General features: G+C 39.2%; 1 protein-coding gene across 1 annotated transcript in view; it reads left to right on the forward strand.

Moving 5' to 3' along the window:
- LOC138674514 (laminin subunit beta-4-like) overlaps positions 1-19,608 on the forward strand; it is a 341,174-nt gene that overhangs the window by 110,106 nt on the left and 211,460 nt on the right. Inside the window, exons 15-25 of the mRNA XM_069762342.1 lie at positions 679-810; positions 902-1,087; positions 1,209-1,330; positions 2,265-2,385; positions 5,221-5,398; positions 8,867-9,010; positions 9,199-9,430; positions 11,482-11,639; positions 12,038-12,259; positions 15,042-15,273; positions 17,515-17,672. Coding sequence (XP_069618443.1) covers positions 679-810; positions 902-1,087; positions 1,209-1,330; positions 2,265-2,385; positions 5,221-5,398; positions 8,867-9,010; positions 9,199-9,430; positions 11,482-11,639; positions 12,038-12,259; positions 15,042-15,273; positions 17,515-17,672 — 1,885 coding nt within the window. The remainder of the gene's footprint in view (positions 1-678; positions 811-901; positions 1,088-1,208; positions 1,331-2,264; positions 2,386-5,220; positions 5,399-8,866; positions 9,011-9,198; positions 9,431-11,481; positions 11,640-12,037; positions 12,260-15,041; positions 15,274-17,514; positions 17,673-19,608) is intronic.

Raw genomic sequence — 19,608 nt, forward strand, 5'->3', positions numbered from 1 at the left:
AGCAATAAATACATGGGGCACAGCTTTATAAGGAGCATCTATGGGGCCATAATCAACGGGTCAGAGCAATATATATGGCACAGATTTATAAGGAGAATCTATGGGGCCATAATCAAAGGTGCAGAGCATATATATATATGGGGCACAGCTTTATAAGGAGCATCTATGGGGCCATAATCAACGGTGCAGAGCAATATATATGGGGCACAGCTTTATAAGGAGCATCTATGAGGCCATAATCAACGGTGCAGAGCATATATGGCACAGCTTTATAAGGAGCATCTATGGGGCCATAATCAACGGTGCAGAGCAATATATATATGGCACAGCTTTCTATGGAGCATCTATGAGGCCATAATGAACGGTATAGAGCATTGTATATAGCACAGTTGTATATGGAGCATCTATGGGGCAATAATGAACGGTATGGAGCATTTTTTTTTATTTTTGAAATTTACCAGTAGCTGCTGCATTTCCACCCTAGGCTTATACTCGAGTCAATAAGTTTTCCCAGTTTTTTGTGGCAAAATTAGGGGGGTCAGCTTATACTCGGGTCGGCTTATACTCGAGTATATACGGTATTTCATTTCTTAAGAAGAATTGATACATGGTTGTATAAGTGCATTAGATTGCCAAACAAATATGTTTAGCACTAGCTTCCCATATATTTGCTTCCAGGTCAATCCAACTCCCATGCCAAAATGCAAGGAATACTTCCTCAAGCAAGGAATAGATTTCCGATTTGAAAATGATAGGATAATACTGAAAAGTATGAAGAGAAGAAGTCTACGAGGCAGGAGGCAAGCGCAGGTAAAGTTTGATTTAGAAGTTGTAGCATTGGGACTGTTGATATTTTGTACCTTCTGTAAACTGTAAATTGTTCTAATATATTTACACCCAGGAAATTCTTCCATATGGCACAGATGGGGTTGTCGAGCTTGTATTCCGGCAGCCAAGTCCGGGAAAGCCCATCACATGGACAGGTCCTGGATTTGCACGTGTCTTAAATGGGGCTGGACTGAGATTTACTGTGAATAACATCCCCTACTCCATGGACTTCATCATTGCCATTCGATATGAACCAGAGGTAAAATGTTTCAATTACACAAGAAGCATTGCCAACAAATTCCTATTTTTGTCTAAAATCAAACATTTTTGCTTAGTTTCTAACTTAAAAATTATTTGATTCCTACTTTATTTACCAATAGTCATTAGAAGACTGGACAGCAAGAATTATAGTCAACCCACCACAAGGGGTAGTAAGTGAATATTGCAAAACTAGGATAACCCGGCCAGAAGGGTTTACATTGAGTCTGGCTGCTACTTCCAGGTAAAATACAACAAAGTGTTGCAGTTTTTGTCTATAATAGAAAATTATCGTAATAACTTCTTAACATAGTAATGATTAAAATCAATATATTGTAAATCCGCAAGGACAGGGCCCTCTCCCCTCTGTACCAGTCTGTCATCGTAAATTTGTTTGCTGTGAACAATATCTATAACTTTGTATGCAACCCCTTCTCATATACAGCACCATGGAATTAATGGTGCTATATAAATAAATAATAATAATATATTAGAGCACAACAAAAGTTACAGATGGGAAATAAAGTGAAAACAGATATAACCATTTAGCAACAATACAAAATCACTACTGCTGATCTAATTTGTTGCAAAAACTGTTTTGCAAGTCTTGAACCACATTTAATGTTTTAAACACATTTTTTAAAATTCGAGAAGAGATTCAAATGGAAATGGGGAAGACTTGTTGAATATACGGCAGGGCATAACCTGCAATCCTGCGCGTTAACATCGTGCAAAATATTGATGTAACTTTTTGGACCAATGTAAACCAAGTAATACATGGTGTAAAATACCATGCTCCATATTTATCATCCAACATAAGTCATTGAGATGAATTTGTTCCATTTAAAAACTGCCAGGTTTCCATGGTCAAAGAATTAGTTTTAGTAAACCAGACCTACTGTCTGAAGGAAGCCTTAGCAATTTTGGATAAATGGATCCAAAAGTGCAGTGGAAAATTAGCCCTTTTCATTTATTGGTCTTCGTGATGCATATAGACTTATTATGCAGGCACAGGGCAGAACACACGTAACCTATTACTTTATTTTTTTTCCTCTGGTTAATAGTCAAAACATTTCCCACACCATAAAGCTAATACTAAATCTATTACTATACAAAGGTGATGTAAAGTCAAATGAATTATGTACTATCTGTCATTAATGGCCATATATCGTCTACAGGTTAGCTATGCTGAACTCATCTGTTTGCATGGATCCCAACACAGAATACCATATAGATGTCTATTTTTCGCAAACTTCAAACAGAAATTCTAATAGTAAATTATATATTCTAATTGATTCGGTAAGTAACATAACACAATGAATGTATATACTGTATATGAAGTAAATGTTAGACACATTTAGTAAAATTGATTAACATAAATTACTCTCCCTTATATATAATATATAGAAACCCCTTTCTCTCAATTATAAGGATGTGAGCAGAGCGGTTCCACAGTCATATAATGACCAGGGCTGCTGGTACTTCAAAAAGAGCATTATACTCACCAGTGGCATGGTCCGGTCTAATGGGTATCGCTGGTCTTAATCCAACTCATTCCCTCTTCTTTTGATCACCTGAGGGCAGACCCAAGTATTGCAGTGTGCATGCGCCAGCACTCTTTGCTCTTTCCCCACGTGTGCGCATTAGAGTACTTTGCTCTGCCCTCGGCAAGGTAGAGAAAGTGCGCTTGCACAGGAATGTGATGGGGGGCACTGTGTATGATGTAAGACGTGTCATCCACATGAAGAAGGAGAACAGCGATTGCAAGAAGAGAGGATGGGCCAGATCAAGACCAGCTATGCCCATCAGACCAGACAGCGCCATAAGTGAGTATCCACTCACACTGCTGTCCATACTGTCTGTCTGTCTGATCTAACACTGGAAATATCATGGATGCTTTAAGAAGAGGCTCCTTACTGTCTTTCTAATCTAATATTGGTGATAGCAAGGCTTCTGAGATAAGAAGAGAGAGTTCACACTGTTGTCCACTCTGTCTATCTCATCTAACATTAGAGATTCAAGAAGTGCTAATATTAGAAAAGACTGCTCACCCTGTTGACCATCCTATATTTTTGGTCTAGTACTGAAGATACCAGGGGTAATGAGGCTTGAAGAAACTACTCACATTGTGCTCCACCTTGTCTTTTTGATTTTATACTGGAGATAGCAGAGGTTGTGAGCTAAAAGCTAAGTCACACTAAACGACTTACCAACGATGACGACCAGCAATACGACCTGGCCGTGATCGTTGGTAAGTCGTTGTGTGGTCGCTGGGGAGCTGTCACACAGAAAGCTCTCTCCAGCGACCAACGATCAGGGGAAAGACTTCAGCATCGTTGAAACTGTCTTCAACAATGCCGAAGTCCCCCTGCAGCACCCGGGTAACCAGGGTAAACATCGAGTTACTAAGTGCAGGGCCGCGCTTAGTAACTCGATATTTACCCTGGTTACCATTGTAAAAGTTAAAAAAAAAACAGTACATACTCACATTCTGATGTCTGTCACGTCCCCCGCCGGCGTCCACAGGGTTAAAACTGCTTTTGGCAGGAGCACTGCTAATGTGTCAGCGCCGGCAGTAACAGTGGTGATGTCACCGCTGTGCTCTGCTTTACGGCCGGCGCTGACACATTAGCAGCGCTCCTGCCGAAAGCAGTTTTAACCCTGTGGATGCCGGGGGACATGACAGACATCAGAATGTGAGTATGTACTGTTTTTTTTTAACTTTTACAATGGTAACCAGGGTAAATATCGGGTTACTAAGCGCGGCCCTGCGCTTAGTAACCCAATATTTACCCTTGTTACAAGTGAACACATGCCGATCCAGCGATGACAGCGGGTGATCAGCGACCAAAAAATGGTCCTGATCATTCCCCAACGACCAACAATCTCCCAGCAGGGGTCTGATCGTTGGTCGTTGTCACACATAATGAGATCGTTAGCGGGATCATTGCTACGTCACCAAAAGCATGACGTTGCAACGATATCGTTAACGATATCGTTATGTGTGACTCCCCCTTAAGTAGAGGTTGCTCACACTGCTGTCCACACTGTCTTTATTATCTAATATTGGAGATATCAAAGTGGCTAAGGTAAGAAGATGTTGTTGACACTGCTGATCCCCCCTTTTTGGTCCAATATTGGAGGTGCTCACGATGCTGTCAATCCTGTCTTTCTGATTCAACACTGGAGATTCCAGAGGTTCTAAGCTAAGAGGAGGCTGCTCACACTGCTGCCCAAACTATCTTTATTATCTATTACTTAAGAAGCCAGGCTGATCACACTGCTGGCCACCCCATCTTTCTGAATGTTGAGCAGTTGAAGTGACCTGGAGATAAGCATGTATCATGTTATCTTAAGTAATCTCCATGTAACTGCAGTGAAGCTTATTACTGCACATGATCACAGGCACAGTCATCTATTAACATTTTAGAATAGATTTCAATCAATGTAACAAGACAGAAGTCATTTTAATGTACTATATTGACTATAATGATAACCTTCCTAAATAAAGCAAGATGCTAATTAAAGGTATTTCGTAATATATTTTAATGACATTTTCTTTCATCCTTTACTTTGTCTATTCCTCAAAAAACACTTTAAGATCTAATAGTACACAGATAACCTTAGAAGAGTTCAATTCTTGGGAAAAAAAAGTTTTTAAAAAAGTGACCGGTATATGAATGGTTTTGTTATTTACATAGTTAAAATCCACTATCTGCACTAATTAATCCAACTTCCTATGATGAATTATTCACCGTAAAGAAATGTTATGAAGATCCCATTTATGATCTTTCCCAAAGTTTAGTCAATATTTGCATGGTACTAAAAGATAGTATGATAGTGAATACACGTTTGATTAAAGAAAGAAAGGCCATTTGTGTGTGTTGCCCTTTACAAGTTTGATCTTGCTTGCATTCCACTAGTCTCTTTGTACGTGATGTCAGTAGAAAGATATGAAAGGTAAGATTAGATCTGTGAATGTAAACTCTCAAGTGAGCTTTGACTTGAGAAATATATATTGAATACATATCTGTAGCTGAGTTGTCATTAAAGAAATACATACAGAATAAATATGTTATTATTATTTTGTGGATTTCTTACTGATTATATCCTACCATTTTATACCCCTCACAGCTTGGATTGATTCCCCAGATCGAGTCTGTAAGCAATTTATGTACTGAATTAGAATTGCAAGAATATGACTATTATAACTGTATTGAAATTGCGACAGATATAGGAGCGCAAATTCTACCAGATGTGTGCGAAAAGCTTATATTTAGTATGTCTGCCCGCATACACAATGGGGCACTAAGTAAGTATCTACTCTTCCTTGATATATCTACCGTATATAAAAGTGCAGTGACGAGATTTTTCAAAACATTAGCAATTGTGTATGTAATCCTGATCTTGAAAGTATTGAGGGTAAAAAGTGCATCTTCTCGAAAATCCCACGTTTGCATTCCCTTTGTCTAGTATTCCATCATCTATACCTGAAAGGCAGGGAACCTTTCAACATTCCAGTAAAAGTACATTCCAACCTGATACTGACCCTGGAGGCAGACATTCTCAAGAATATTAGCTTGGGCATTACCAGCTAAATTACATAGGAGGCATTGCCTTTGGTAATAAAAGTTAAACAATAAGTCCCAATTATTTGTTCCATAGCTAGTAAACATTAAAAATAATTCCATATTTGTAATTCCAAACTGTTTATAGATTGTGGCAAATAAACCTTAGCTGTGTAATGCTATGTATTGTAGATTGTAGGCTCTCACGAGCAGGGTTGTCTTATTTTGCTTTAATTATCGTATTATTGTTAACGTTGTTACTTATGACTGTTGTGTATGAACTGTAAAGTGCGGCGGAATATGATTATAAAGATTATTAATATAATATGTTGGTGTTATATAAAAATTATTATTATTATTATTATTATTTTTATAATGTAAAGACTTACATTGAAGGGAGATGGTTGCTTTAGCTCATATTCAATGTTTAAAGCAATTTTTTAATCCTTTAGAAAAATAGAGTACTTTTGAAAACCCAATTAACCAACCTTTTACCCTTAACTAAAATATGTCTGATAATGCGCAATTTGTCAAGCAGCTTTAAATTATACATTTAATTGCTTTATTTGTGTTTATTGGCTCAGACTGAACCATTCATCGGTTTAAACATGAACAAGAACACAAATCTAGTAACAAATATTTCATTTAAAATGTAGCTGTCATTTCAGAAGAACTTGCAGCAGAATGTTTGTGTTTGCCTCCCTCCTTCCTCCTCTCTCAATAGAGTGTTATGAGCACCAACTGTCATCCCCTGTCTCAGTAATATGAAAAGCTGTATTTACTAAAGACTAGTGATGAGCAAATATACTCGTTACTCGAGATTTCCCGAGCATGCTCGGGTGTCCTCCGAGTATTTTTTAGTGCTCGGAGTTTTAGTTTTTCTTTCCGCAGATGAATGATTTACACCTGATAGCCAGCATAAGTACATGTGGGGGTTGCCTGGTTGCTAGGGAATCCCCACATGTACTTAAGCTGGCTAACAGATGTAAATCATTCAGCTGCGGCAAGAAAAACTAAAACTCCGAGCACTAAAAAATACTCGGAGGACCCCCGAGCATGGTTGAGAAATCTCGAGTAACGAGTATATTCGCTCATTACTACTAAAGACATATTTAACCCTGAATTATGAGATTTTACCTGTGAATGGTCAGTTTTGGAGGACACTGAAGCAGATTTCTCTGATAACACATTATAAAGTGGGTGGGCCATGTATATGGATACACCTAAATAAAATAGGAATGGTTGGTGATATCAACTTCCATTTGTGGCTCATTAGTATGTGGGAGGGACAAAACTTTTCAAGATGGGTGGTGACCATGGTGGCCATTTTGAAGTTGGCCATTTTTTAATGCAACTTTATAAATGGCCCACCCAGGTGTATCCATACACTGTGTGCAGAATTATTAGGCAAGTTGTATTTTAGAGGATTATTTTTATTATTGATCAACAACTATGTTCTCAATCAACCCAAAAGACTCATAAATATCAAAGCTTAATATTATTGGAAGTTGGAGTGGGGTTTTTTTTAGATTTGGCTATCTTAGGAGTATATCTGTTTGTGCAGGTAACTATTACTGTGCAGAATTATTAGGCAACTTAATAAAAACCAAATATATTCAGACCTCACTTGTTTATTTTCACAAGGTAAACCAATATGACTGCACAAAATTTAGAAATAAACATTTCTGACATGCAAAAACAAAACCCAAAGAAATTAGTGACCAATATAGCCACCTTTCTTTATGATGACACTCTGCAGCCTTCCATCCATAGATTCTGTCAGTTGTTTGATCTGTTTACGATTAACATTGCGTGCAGCAACCACCACAGCTTCCCAGACACTGTTCCGCGAGGTGTACTGTTTTCCCTCCCTGTAGATCTCACATATTATGAGGGACCACAGGTTCTCTATGGGGTTCAGATCAGGCAAACAAGGGGGCTATGTCAATATTTTTTCTTCTTTGAGAGCTTTTACTGACCAGCCACGCTGTGGAGTAGTTGGAGGCATGTGATGGAGCATTGTCCTGCATGAAAATCATGTTTTTCTTGAACGATACCGACTTCTTCCTGTACCACTGCTTGAAGAAGTTGCCTTCCAGAAACTGGCAGTAGGTCTGGGAATTGAGCTTCACTCCATCCTCACCCCGAAAAGAAAAGGTCCCACAAATTCATCTTTGATGATACCAGCCCATACCAGTACCCCACCTCCACCTTGCTGGCGTCTGAGTCAGAGTGGAGCTCTCTGCCCTTTACTGATCCAGCTTCTGGCCCATCTATCTGGCCCATCAAGAGTCACTCTCATTTCAACAGTCCATAAAACCTTTGAAAAGTCAGTCTTAAGATATTTCTTGGCCCAGTCTTGACATTTTATCTTATGTTTCTTGTTCAAAGAGGGTGGTTTGCAGCCTTCCTTACCTTGGCCATGTCCCTGAGTATCATCGCACACCTTGTGCTTTTTGTTACTCCAGTAATGTTGCAGCTCTGAAATATGGCAAAACTGGTGGCAAATGGCATCTTGGCAGCTTCATGCTTGATTTTTCTCAATTCATGGGCAGTTATTTTGCGCCTTTTTTGCCCAACACGCTTCTTGCGACCCTGTTGGCTATTTGCCATGAAACGCTAGATTGTTCGGTGATCACGCTTCTAAAGTTTGGCAATTTCAAGACTGGTGCATCCATCTGCAAGACATCTCACAATTTTGAACTTTTCAAATCTCTCTTCTGACCCATTTTGCCAAAGGAAAGGAAGTTGCCTAATAATTAAGCTCACCTTATATAGGGTTTTGATGTCATTAGACAACACCCCTCCTCATTACAGAGATGCACATCACCTGATTTACTTAATTGGTAGTTGGCTCTCAAGCTTGAACAGCTTGGAGTAGGAGAACATGTATAAAAAGTATCATGTGATCAAAATACAACTTGCCTAATAATTCTGCACATAGTGTATAAATGGCCCACCCTGTATATTTATATCCACCAAATATTAAACACTAAAATTTGTTATTCTATCACTTATTTTATGATAAGCTTTGACATTATATATTGCATGATGCTCTACAGTACATTTCGGATCTGTGAAATTGGTTATTAGCCATATTGTTCATGCACAATGTCTAAAATTATTACAAGCTTGCCATTAGTATATTTCAGCAATAGCTCCAAGAATTGTAGAATGTAAAATAACAGAAGCATTATATCTATCTCTGACAGAATGTACATGTGATCCACATGGATCTGTAAGATCGATCTGCAGTAAGATTGGAGGACAATGTCAATGTAAACTTAATGTCGTCGGGAGCTGCTGTGACAGGTGTGCTGTGGGCAGCTATGGATTTGGGCCTAATGGTTGTCAAGGTACGATATTCACATATTATTCTGTGGTACATGTTGGGGAAGAGGGAGAAACATCCTGGTTACTATAGGATTAGAAGGACAGGTAGGTTTTCTTCCCCGTAGCCATCAGACCTAGAGTTGTAAATCACCACTGGAAAATACGCAAATAAAAAACAAAGAAATACATTATTTTCTGTTTCATTTTATAGAATGTAACTGTGACAGCAAAGGGTCAATAAGCACATTATGTGATCAGGTGACTGGACAGTGCGCTTGCCGCGGAGACATACAAGGACAGCGCTGTGACAGCTGCTTGCCTGGATATTATGAATTTCCAAACTGCCGACCCTGTAGATGCAATGGTAATTCAGAGACTTGTGACGCAGTAACTGGTGCTTGTAAGGGCTGCAAGGGATTTACAGATGGAACCAACTGTGAACGGTAAGGACACATGATAGTGTACAGTATAAGTTGTGCGTGTGCTGACAATCTCTTGCTTTTTGTTTTGAATAGTAAAATGCCTAGATTAATTTGTAAAATAATTCTGCTTTTATAGTGAAAACTATAGAATACTCTAATATACAGTGGTTGGCAAACGTATTCACCTCCTTGGCATTTTTTCATGTTTTGCTATCTCACAACCTGGAATTTTACTATTTGCATCAGTTCATGTAAAGAACACGCCTACAACTATGAACATTTAGTTTTCTTTTTTTTTGTGAAAGAACAACAAATAGAACAACAAATAGAACAAACTAACTGAAACCTTCAGGAGCATAACTATTCACCCCCCCCCTAAAGTAAGTACATTGTAGAGCCTAGTTTTGCACCAATTACAGCTGCAAGTCGCTTTGCATAAATCTCTATGAGCTTTCCACATCTTGCCATTGGGATTTTTGCTCATTTCTCAAGGCAAAACTGCTCCAGTTCCTTCAAGTTAAATGGTCTCCTCTGGTGAGCAGCAATCTTCAATCTGACCACAGTTTGTCAGTTGGATTAAGGTTCAGGTTTTGACTAGGCCACTCCAAAACATTTACACCTTTCCCCTTATACTATTCAAGTGTTGCTTTAGCAGTATACTTTGGGTCTTTGTCTTGTTGAAAGGTCAATCTCCATCCCAATCTCAAATCATTGACAGACTGAAACAGGTTTTGCTCAAGAACATACCTGTATTTCACACCATTCATCTTCCCCTCTGCTAGGGCCATTTTCTCTGTCCGGATTACTGAAAAACATCCCCACAGCATGCTGCCACAACCATATTTCACTGTTGGGATGGTGTTTTTGGGGTGATGAAATGAGTGTGGGTTTCCACGCCAGACATAGCATTTAACTTGGCGGCCAAAAAGTTCAATTTTGGTCTAATCTGACCAAAGCGCCTTCCTCCATACAATTAGGGAGTCTCCCACATGTCTTTTGGCAAAATCAAAATGAGCCTTCCAATTTGTGTGTATAAGTAAAGATTTTTCTGCCTACTCTTCATAAAGGCCACCTCTATGGAGTGTATGTCTTATTGCGGTAGTATGGACAGATATTCCAGTCTCTGCTTGGGAACTCTGCAGAACCTTCAGTGTTACCTTTGGTCTCTGCGCTGCCTCTCTGATTAATGCCCTCCTTGACCGGGCTGAGAGTTTTGGTGGATGGCCCTCTCTTGGCAGGTTTGTTGTGGTACCATCTTCTTTCCTTTTGATGACAATGCATTTCATGGTGACCACCAGAGGGATCATTAGAAATTAGGATATTTTTTTATAACTCAACCCTGACTTGTACTTCTCAACAACTTTGTCCCTGACTTGTTTGGAGATCTCCTTGGTCTTCATGGTGGTGTTTGGCTAGTGGTGCTTCTTGCTTAATGCAGTTTCCGTGGCCTTTCTGAAAAGGTGTGTATATACTAACAGACCAGGTGACACTTAGATTGCACACAGGTGGACTTCCTTTCACTAAGCATGTGAGTTATGAAAGTAATTGCTTGCAACGGAGTCTTCATCGCAAAAGGGGTGAATGCATATGCACATGTCCATTTTTGAGTTATTTGATCTCAGAAATTTAATTTATGCCTTTTTTCCTTACTTTGCTTCACCAACTTAGACTAATTTGTGCAATACATCACACACAAATCGGATAACAGAAATATTTAAACATAGGTTGTAATTTAACAAAATAAGTAAAAAGTCAAGAAAACGAATACTTTCACAAGCCACTGTACATATTGTAGCTTTAGGCTATGTGCACACATTCAGGATTTTTCACTTTTCACTATAAAAACACGATAAAACCGCGAAAAAATTGCATACATTAAGCATCCTATTATTAGAATGCAATCCGCAATTTTCGTGCACATGTTGCGTTTTTTCAGCATCGGAATCGCATTCCGGAAAAAAATGCAGCATGTTCATTCCTTGTGCGGAATCGCGGGGATTCCACACACATAGGAATGCATTGATCATTTAATTATACTGTATACCATAACCAACTGATCTCTTTACTTTTAGGTGTATTGATAATTATTATGGTAATCCATTATTGGGACAACCATGTCGCCCATGCATGTGTCCGGGTTCTCCTACAAGCAAGAAATATTTTGCACATTCTTGTCAACAAAACAATAAGACTATGGAAGTGACTTGCAATTGTTTTGAAGGTTATACAGGTAACTCCCAATTTAATTCAATATCAGTTTATGAAATATTTTTCACAAATATTTACCATTTTATCTTCCTCTATAATACATATTAAAATTGAGATATTCAGTATTGTTTTCTATGATCAGAGATCATTGATCTGTCAATTTATAGGAACTCACATGACTGTTATAGGGTTGAAACAGAGCCTATAGATCACATGCCTGACAGCAAACGTTTCTGATTTCAATGGAAACCAAGTGTGTATTTAAAATACATTCTATAATCAGTAAAAAACACAAATGATCAGTGAAGCAAACCACGTGCACTGTTTATATGGCTATTTGTTGGTGAAATGCTGCACATTTATACCAACTTTATATATGTGTTTATTATAAACTGTCCACTATGTTCCTTATTTTCTCAGGAAAGAACTGTGATGAATGTCCTGATGGCTTTTATGGAAACATCGAAGAAGGGGAAGAGTGTTTACCGTGTCAGTGCAATGACAACATTAATGTAAGCGATCCTAACTCGTGTGACAAGATTACAGGGGAGTGCTTGCTGTGTATGAAAAACACATACGGTCCTAACTGTGAATCATGTCTACCTGGTTTCTTTGGATCAGGACTTCATCATAACTGTACAAGTAAGTTTAGATTTGCGACTTTTTTTTCTAGATTAAACTCAGTGTCATAATTTGAAGCTCATAGGCCTTAATGCAAAATTAGTAGTCCAAATGGGACTTTTCGGGCCCCTTAGGCTCCAGGGTCTGCATGCAATTACAACCTCTGCACCTATTATAGTTATGCCCCTGATAAGACCAATTCTATACTGTACCGCCTGTGCTCCAGAGTCCTAGACAGAATACCCTGTTTAGTGTTTGCATCCTAAAAATGTCCAGTCTGATATCACATGAGAGCTTCAGACTTCATTGACCGCCGAGACCCGAACCAACCACCAGAAGCTCCCATGAAATGACTGACACAACAACCATCAACTTGAAACTCTTTAATTTTCTTTTATCATCTGTAAACAAAACTTAGTTTTCTCTTTTGGCAAGGCTCGGTCACAGCTTTAAATATATGGCTCGAGGGGCCTATAAACTTGCCGTGAAGCACTTTGACCCCTGTCTCCCGGGGCAAGATTGCCTTCAAAAGGATATTTGGCACCATCAACCCGCTGTGATTTTTAAATTATGCAAATAAGCGAACACCTTGAACCTGCTCCGGATCTCAGATAACGAGAGAGACCGGAAGCCAAGTTGCTGCAGCTGTATAAGGAGGGGGAGGGTCCCATACTGGAAAGAGGGAGCACACCAGGCGCACACACACACACACACACACACACACACACACACACACGTCACTGCAATCAGTTAACACCAGCATGACCAGAGTGGGCCCAGCGGTCAGGGGTGCAGATATAGCCTAAGTCCCCCACATTTTCACAGATTCACAGTTTATTTGCTTTGCCATTAAATTATGATGTTTTCACCCCTAAAGTTATACAATCCTTTTATTGCCTAACTATTTGTCCGTACTATGCATGCAGTCTTCTGTGTTATCAAATGATAGAGCAGATTAGAGCACCTATAAATGGAAGGACTGTTTACCAACCAAATAAACCTGTGAAAATACATGGGAAAGGATTAAAGACTGGTCTCCCTACAGATAAAGACCACCACTTGTATTCTAAAATAAATGGACGCCATTTTCGAAATACTGCAGCAACTTTAGCAGAGTACATCTCACTGCTGTTACTGTCGTTATTTCAGGCAAAAAAAACACATAATCTCTTCATTTCAGCTGGTATTTTATTTTCACTTTGGAAGGAAAGGACTTTTACAACAACAACTCTGTATAAAATTAAAGGCCATTATTGGACAAATAAAGTGGCCATCTTCAACTGAAGATTGAATGGAGAGATAATTTAGCCACACATTTCTGTGTCTCTGTTCATTCAAGTACATTGTAGTTGTATTAATTGCCAAGCTTACTCTAGGTATGCCAACAAGAGGATGAGAGATGGACAGACCTTTTAAGTTCATCTCGGCAAACTTCCTGATATTCTCCGAACAGTTCATCTAACTTACCCGAACCCCATTGATTTCAATGGGCTGCAAAATCAAATGCATAAACACATTTGGGGGTCCCAAAAGCTGCCAAAACAGCTCAAATTATGGGCAGACACCAGGAAAAGTGGCATCAATTACATAGTAACATAGTAACATAGTTAGTAAGGCCGAAAAAAGACATTTGTCCATCCAGTTCAGCCTATATTCCATCATAATAAATCCCCAGATCTACGTCCTTCTACAGAACCTAATAATTGTATGATACAATATTGTTCTGCTCCAGGAAGACATCCAGGCCTCTCTTGAACCCCTCGACTGAGTTCGCCATTTGACCCAGAGTAGAAATAATATAATTGTGCAGCAGGGATGCATGGGACAGGGCTTGGACCAGCATTTCTAGTTTAAACATTGATCAGTAACAGGTGGATGAGTGACAGGGTAGGCCATGCCAAAATCAGGCAACACACATGAGGGAGACCCAACTTGGAGTAAAAACATTTCAAAAATTAGGACAGACATCAGGAGAAGTGTTATTAATTGTCTCACAGTAGAAATTGTAGAATTGCACAGCAGTCAAGCATGGGTCATGCATGAGGCAGGGTTTAGGCCAGCATTTACAGCTTTGAAATTAAGCTGAAATTAAGAGGTGGGTGAGGAACCAATATAGGCCTGCTGTGCTGGGACAATTGGATGTGTTTAAAAAAAAATGTCCTGTCCCGAGGTAATCTTATAAATGTGCCCAAGTGTAATGGCTGTGTCTGACCATGCAAGAACAGGTTGGATAAACCACAACTACTGGCCAGGGGAGAAAGCAAATGACTGTACAGATATTACAGCATTAAATCACAGCCGATACTTTCTTTTAGGTAAAATCAGATGAGATCCTGTGCTTCAATGTCTGTATACTCTCTTTTGCTTCCTCCCCTGTCAATAAGCTATAGAATATCCGACCTGTTCCTGCAGCCATTACACTGGGGCACATTTATAAGATTATCTCGGGATAGTAATATTTTTTTAAACATATCCAGTTGTGGAACTTATTATTAGTCCAAGATCTATTGATTAAAATATACTTTTTTTTGTGGCACAACCCTTTAATATAGTCAGAATCAAGTGACAGGTATGCTGTGGGCAGCTTTGGATTTGGCACTAATGGTTGCCAAGGTATGATATTCACAGGATGTTCTGCGGATACATGTTGGGGAGGTCGGAGAAACATCTTGGTAACTATAGAATTAGAAGGACAGGAAGGTTTTGTTCTCCATAGCCATTATCAAACCTAAAGCACAAATTTTCCACTGGAAATTACATAAATAAAAACAGATAAAACATTCTTTTTTGCTTTGCTTAATAGAATGTAACTGTGACAGCAAAGGGTCAATAAGCACATTATGTGATCAGGTGACTGGACAGTGCGCTTGCCGCGGAGACATACAAGGACAGCGCTGTGACAGCTGCTTGCCTGGATATTATGGATTTCCAAACTGCCGACCCTGTAGATGCAATGGTAATTCAGAGACATGTGACCCAGTAACTGGTGCTTGTAAGGGCTGCAAAAGATTTACAGATGGAACCAACTGTGAACGGTAAGGACACATGATAGTGTATAAGTTGTGCGTGTTTTGAAAATCTGTTAGCTTTTTCTTTTGGATAGCAAAATGCCTAGTTTATTTTTTAAAAGAATTCTACTATTATACTGAAAATCATTGAATGTGCTAATATTCAGAGTGTATCTTTATATTTTGAATAAACTCAAAAAAGTAAGAAAAAAGTTAAAGTAATATTTTAATCAACATCTCACTGAAAACAACAACAATTTCCACAATTTTGGTAAGATTGAGTTTCATATAACATTTTTTTTTACCCAAAACATGAAAGAAAAATTAATAATATTACTTTCATTATAAAATTTTCAGTTTTCAGTTCAAAGTAGTAGATGCAAAAATGAATACATCCCGCATCAAAAACAGCTATATCTAGTATTTTGCATGACCTTCTTGATTTTTAGTACAGCGCCAAGTCATCCCGCCATGGAGTGAACAAGCTGGCATTATAATGCAACATATTTTTTTTTCATTTTTCAATATAGACGTCTTTTAGAGCCTGGATGCTATATGGAGAGTGATGCTCAACTTATCTCTTCAGAACTCCCCATAGGTGTTCAACTGGGTTCAGATAACTAGAACATTGTGATCATAAGGACATGGCCACCACCATATTTCATTGAAGGCACCATGTATTTAGAAAAATTAATTTAGACAAATGCATGGTGGTGTCAATTTCCTTTTGTGGGGCTGCATGAGTGCTCATGGTGTTAGGGAGCTGCTCGTTGATGATATCATGAATTCCCAGATGTACTACTCTATGTTTAAAGGGAATATGCTACCATAACTCTGTGCCCTTGGTAGACATGACAATGATCCAAAGTACACATCTAAGGCCACTGTTGCATTTCTGAAGAAGAACAGGGTTAGTGATTCAGTGGCCAAGTATTTCTCCTGATCTGAACCCAATTGGACACCTACGGGGAATTCTGAAGAGTCAAGTTGAGCATCACTCTCCATCCAGTACCCAGGCTCTAATAGAGGGTGTTTTTGAATAATGGAAAAAGAAAGATGTTGCAATATTCCGCCAACCTGTTCATTCCATACCTTGAAGACTTGGTGCTTTTCCTAAAAATCATGAAGGTTTTGCAAAAAAGTAGATGTTGTTTGGATGTGGGGTGTATTTCTTTTTGCATCAACTAATTTTAGTAAAATGGAAGATTTTGTAATGAAAGTTATATTATTAATAGTGATGAGAGAACGTGCTTGGATGAGGTGTTATCCGAGTTTGCTCGGGTGCTAACCTAGTGACTTCAGCATGCTTGAAAAATAGAGAAAGGAAAGCAAGCTGCATAATAACTCTGCACACCTTGATAAAGAGTGTGATATCTGTAGGCTGCACCCTCTCTCATTACATAACACTGATGAGCTAATGGGTAAAGGTACCTTCACACTCAACAACTTTACAACGAGAACGACAATGATCTGTGACGTTGCAGCGTCCTGGATAGCGATCTCGTTGTGTTTGACACGCAGCAGCGATCCGGATCCCGCTGTGATATCGTTGGTCGGAGCTGAAAGTTCAGAACTTTATTTGGTCGTCAGGTCGGCGTGAATTGTCGTGTTTGACATCAAAAGCAACGACGCCAGCAACGAGCATAGGGGCCGTCGCAGCATCTCGTTCTGACCAGGTAGGCGTTGTACATTACAAAAGGAGACGCCTTTACAATACACTACATTACAAAAGGAGGCGCCTTTAAATTACATTGCAATATCGCTCATAATAGATTTTCATGTGTGGAGGTACCGTAAGGAAAGCAAGCTGCATAATAACTCTGCACACCTTGATAAAGAGTGTGATATCTGTAGACTGCACCCTCTCTCATTACATAACACTGATGAGCTAATGTAAAAACAATGTTTTGAACTTTTGACTTTCAGGCTCCAAATCTCAACATTCACTACTGCTTTGAACGAGAGACTACCATCATTTTATGCACAATGATCTTGGCTATCTCATACATAAATCTGGCTTGAAAATATTTAACATATGATTAGTTATGCAGATTCTTGTCATGTCACTGCATCTAAATTTTTATTTTTCTTATTTCATTACAATTTTGTAAATCCGCCTTTGGATTTCATCAGTGCCTGAGTCTCACTTGCACACATACTTATTTGTCTAATAATTCTGCATACACTGTATAGTTTAGGATTATTATTGATGATATAATTATATATTCATATTGCATGCCATAACAAATTCTGTGCTTTATATCTCAGGTGTATTGATAATTATTATGGTAATCCATTATTGGGACAACCATGTCGCCCATGCATGTGTCCGGGTTCTCCTACAAGCAAGAAATATTTTGCAGATTCTTGTAAACAAAACAATAAGACAATGGAAGTGACTTGCAATTGTCTTGAAGGTTATACAGGTAACTCCCAATTAAATTAAATTCAAGATCAGATTATGAAACATTTTGCACAAATATTTACCATTTTATTGTCCTTTATCGTACATATCAGATAATGAGATATTCAGTATGTTTTTTTGCGACCAGCGATAATTGATTTATCTTTTTACTGTAGCTTGCATGACCATTAGTGCTGAAACTGAGCCTATAAAGCTGACAGCAGACCTTTCTGCTTTCAACGACAATTAGCTGTGTACAGTCATGGCCAAAAGTGTTGGCATCCTTTAAATTGTTCTAGAAAATGAAGTATTTCTTTAAGAAATTATTGCAATTGCGCATGTTTTACTATGGACATATTTATTTCCTTTGTGTGTATTATAAACACAGAAACACAGAGAATAAAAGGCAAATTGCACATAATTTCTCACAAACCCCCCCAAATGGACCATACAAAATTGTTGCCAGTCCACCTTTCCAAAATTATGAGAACACAACTTTGTTTCAAGCATGTGATACTCATTCAAACTGGAAAACATGAAAATCACACCTGAAACCAGACAAAAATGGGTGACGTTGACTCAATGTTTGCATTGTGTCTCTGTGTGTGCCACCCTAATCATGGAGAACAGAAAGAGAAGAGAATTGTCAATTGTTGAAAAATATCAACAATCTCAATGTTATAAGTCCATCTCCAGAGGTCTTGATGTTCCTTTGTCCACATTGTGCAACATAATTGAAAGTTTACAACCCATGGCACCGCAGCTAATATTCCTGGATGTGGACGGCAGAGAAAAATTGACAAGATTGTAACGCAGGATAGTCCGGATGGTGTATGGTGGATAAGCAGCTCCAATCAAGTTCCAAAGAAATTCAAGCTGTGCAGCAGGCTCAGGGTGCATCAGTATTGGCGTGATGTATCTGTCAACATTTGAATGAAATGAAACGCTGTGACAGGACACCCAGGAGGACGCCACTGAGACATAAAAAAGATAGACTGCAATTTGGCAATATGTACAAGAGTAATCCAAAATCCTTCTGGGAAAGAGTCTTGTGGACAGATGAGACCAAGATAGACCTTTTTGGTATAGCACATTAATCTTGTCACGCCGTTAACGGCGATAAAGGGGCAGGACGGCGTACTGGGACCCGCACCTGTCTCTGCCACTATAATGGGGCCCTTGCTTTCCCTTATCTCAGGGGTACCTATGATGGTTAGGAGGCCTGAGCTGCCAGCATATCCCTGTCTCCTGTGCAAGCCCTATCAGTGGCCCCCTCTCCCCCCAAGGGAGGTGGACTGCACCAATGTACAAATACAACAACTAACAGGGTATACAGACAAGGTAACTAAAAGTCTCAAAATCACCAAATGCTCACACAACCACAGAGGAAATACAGAGAAGGGAAGAGAAGGAAAAAACTAGGAAGGAAAACAGGTTTAACATGCAACCAAAACAGCAGACACCAATCTCTGTAAATAAACCTGGACCACTATTTCAGCCTTTGTGCAAGGAGGAACTGGAGGTGCACTTTCAGAGCCCTGCAAAATGACCTCCAGCAGGCCACAAATGTGCATGTTTCTGCATAAATGGTTAGAAACCGACCTCATGAGGATTGTCTGAGTGCCCGACGTCCACAGATGGGGGTTGCGCTGACAGTCCAAAACCGTGCAGGACACTTGGCATTTGCCACTGAACACCAGGATTGACAAATTCACCATTGGCGCCCTGTGCTCTTCACAGATGAAAGCAGGTTCACACTGAGCACATGTGACAGACGTGACAGAGTCTGGAGATGCAATAGAGAGTGATCTGCTGCCTGCAACATTCTTCAGCATGACCAGTTTGGAAGTGGGTCAGTAATGGTGTGGGGTGGCATTTCATTGGAGGGCCGCACAGCCCTCCATGTGCTCGCCAGAGGTAGCCTGAGTGTCATTAGGTACCGAGATGAGATCCTCAGA

This window comes from Ranitomeya imitator, chromosome 4 (genome assembly GCF_032444005.1).
Source record: "Ranitomeya imitator isolate aRanImi1 chromosome 4, aRanImi1.pri, whole genome shotgun sequence".
NCBI lineage: Eukaryota > Metazoa > Chordata > Amphibia > Anura > Dendrobatidae > Ranitomeya > Ranitomeya imitator.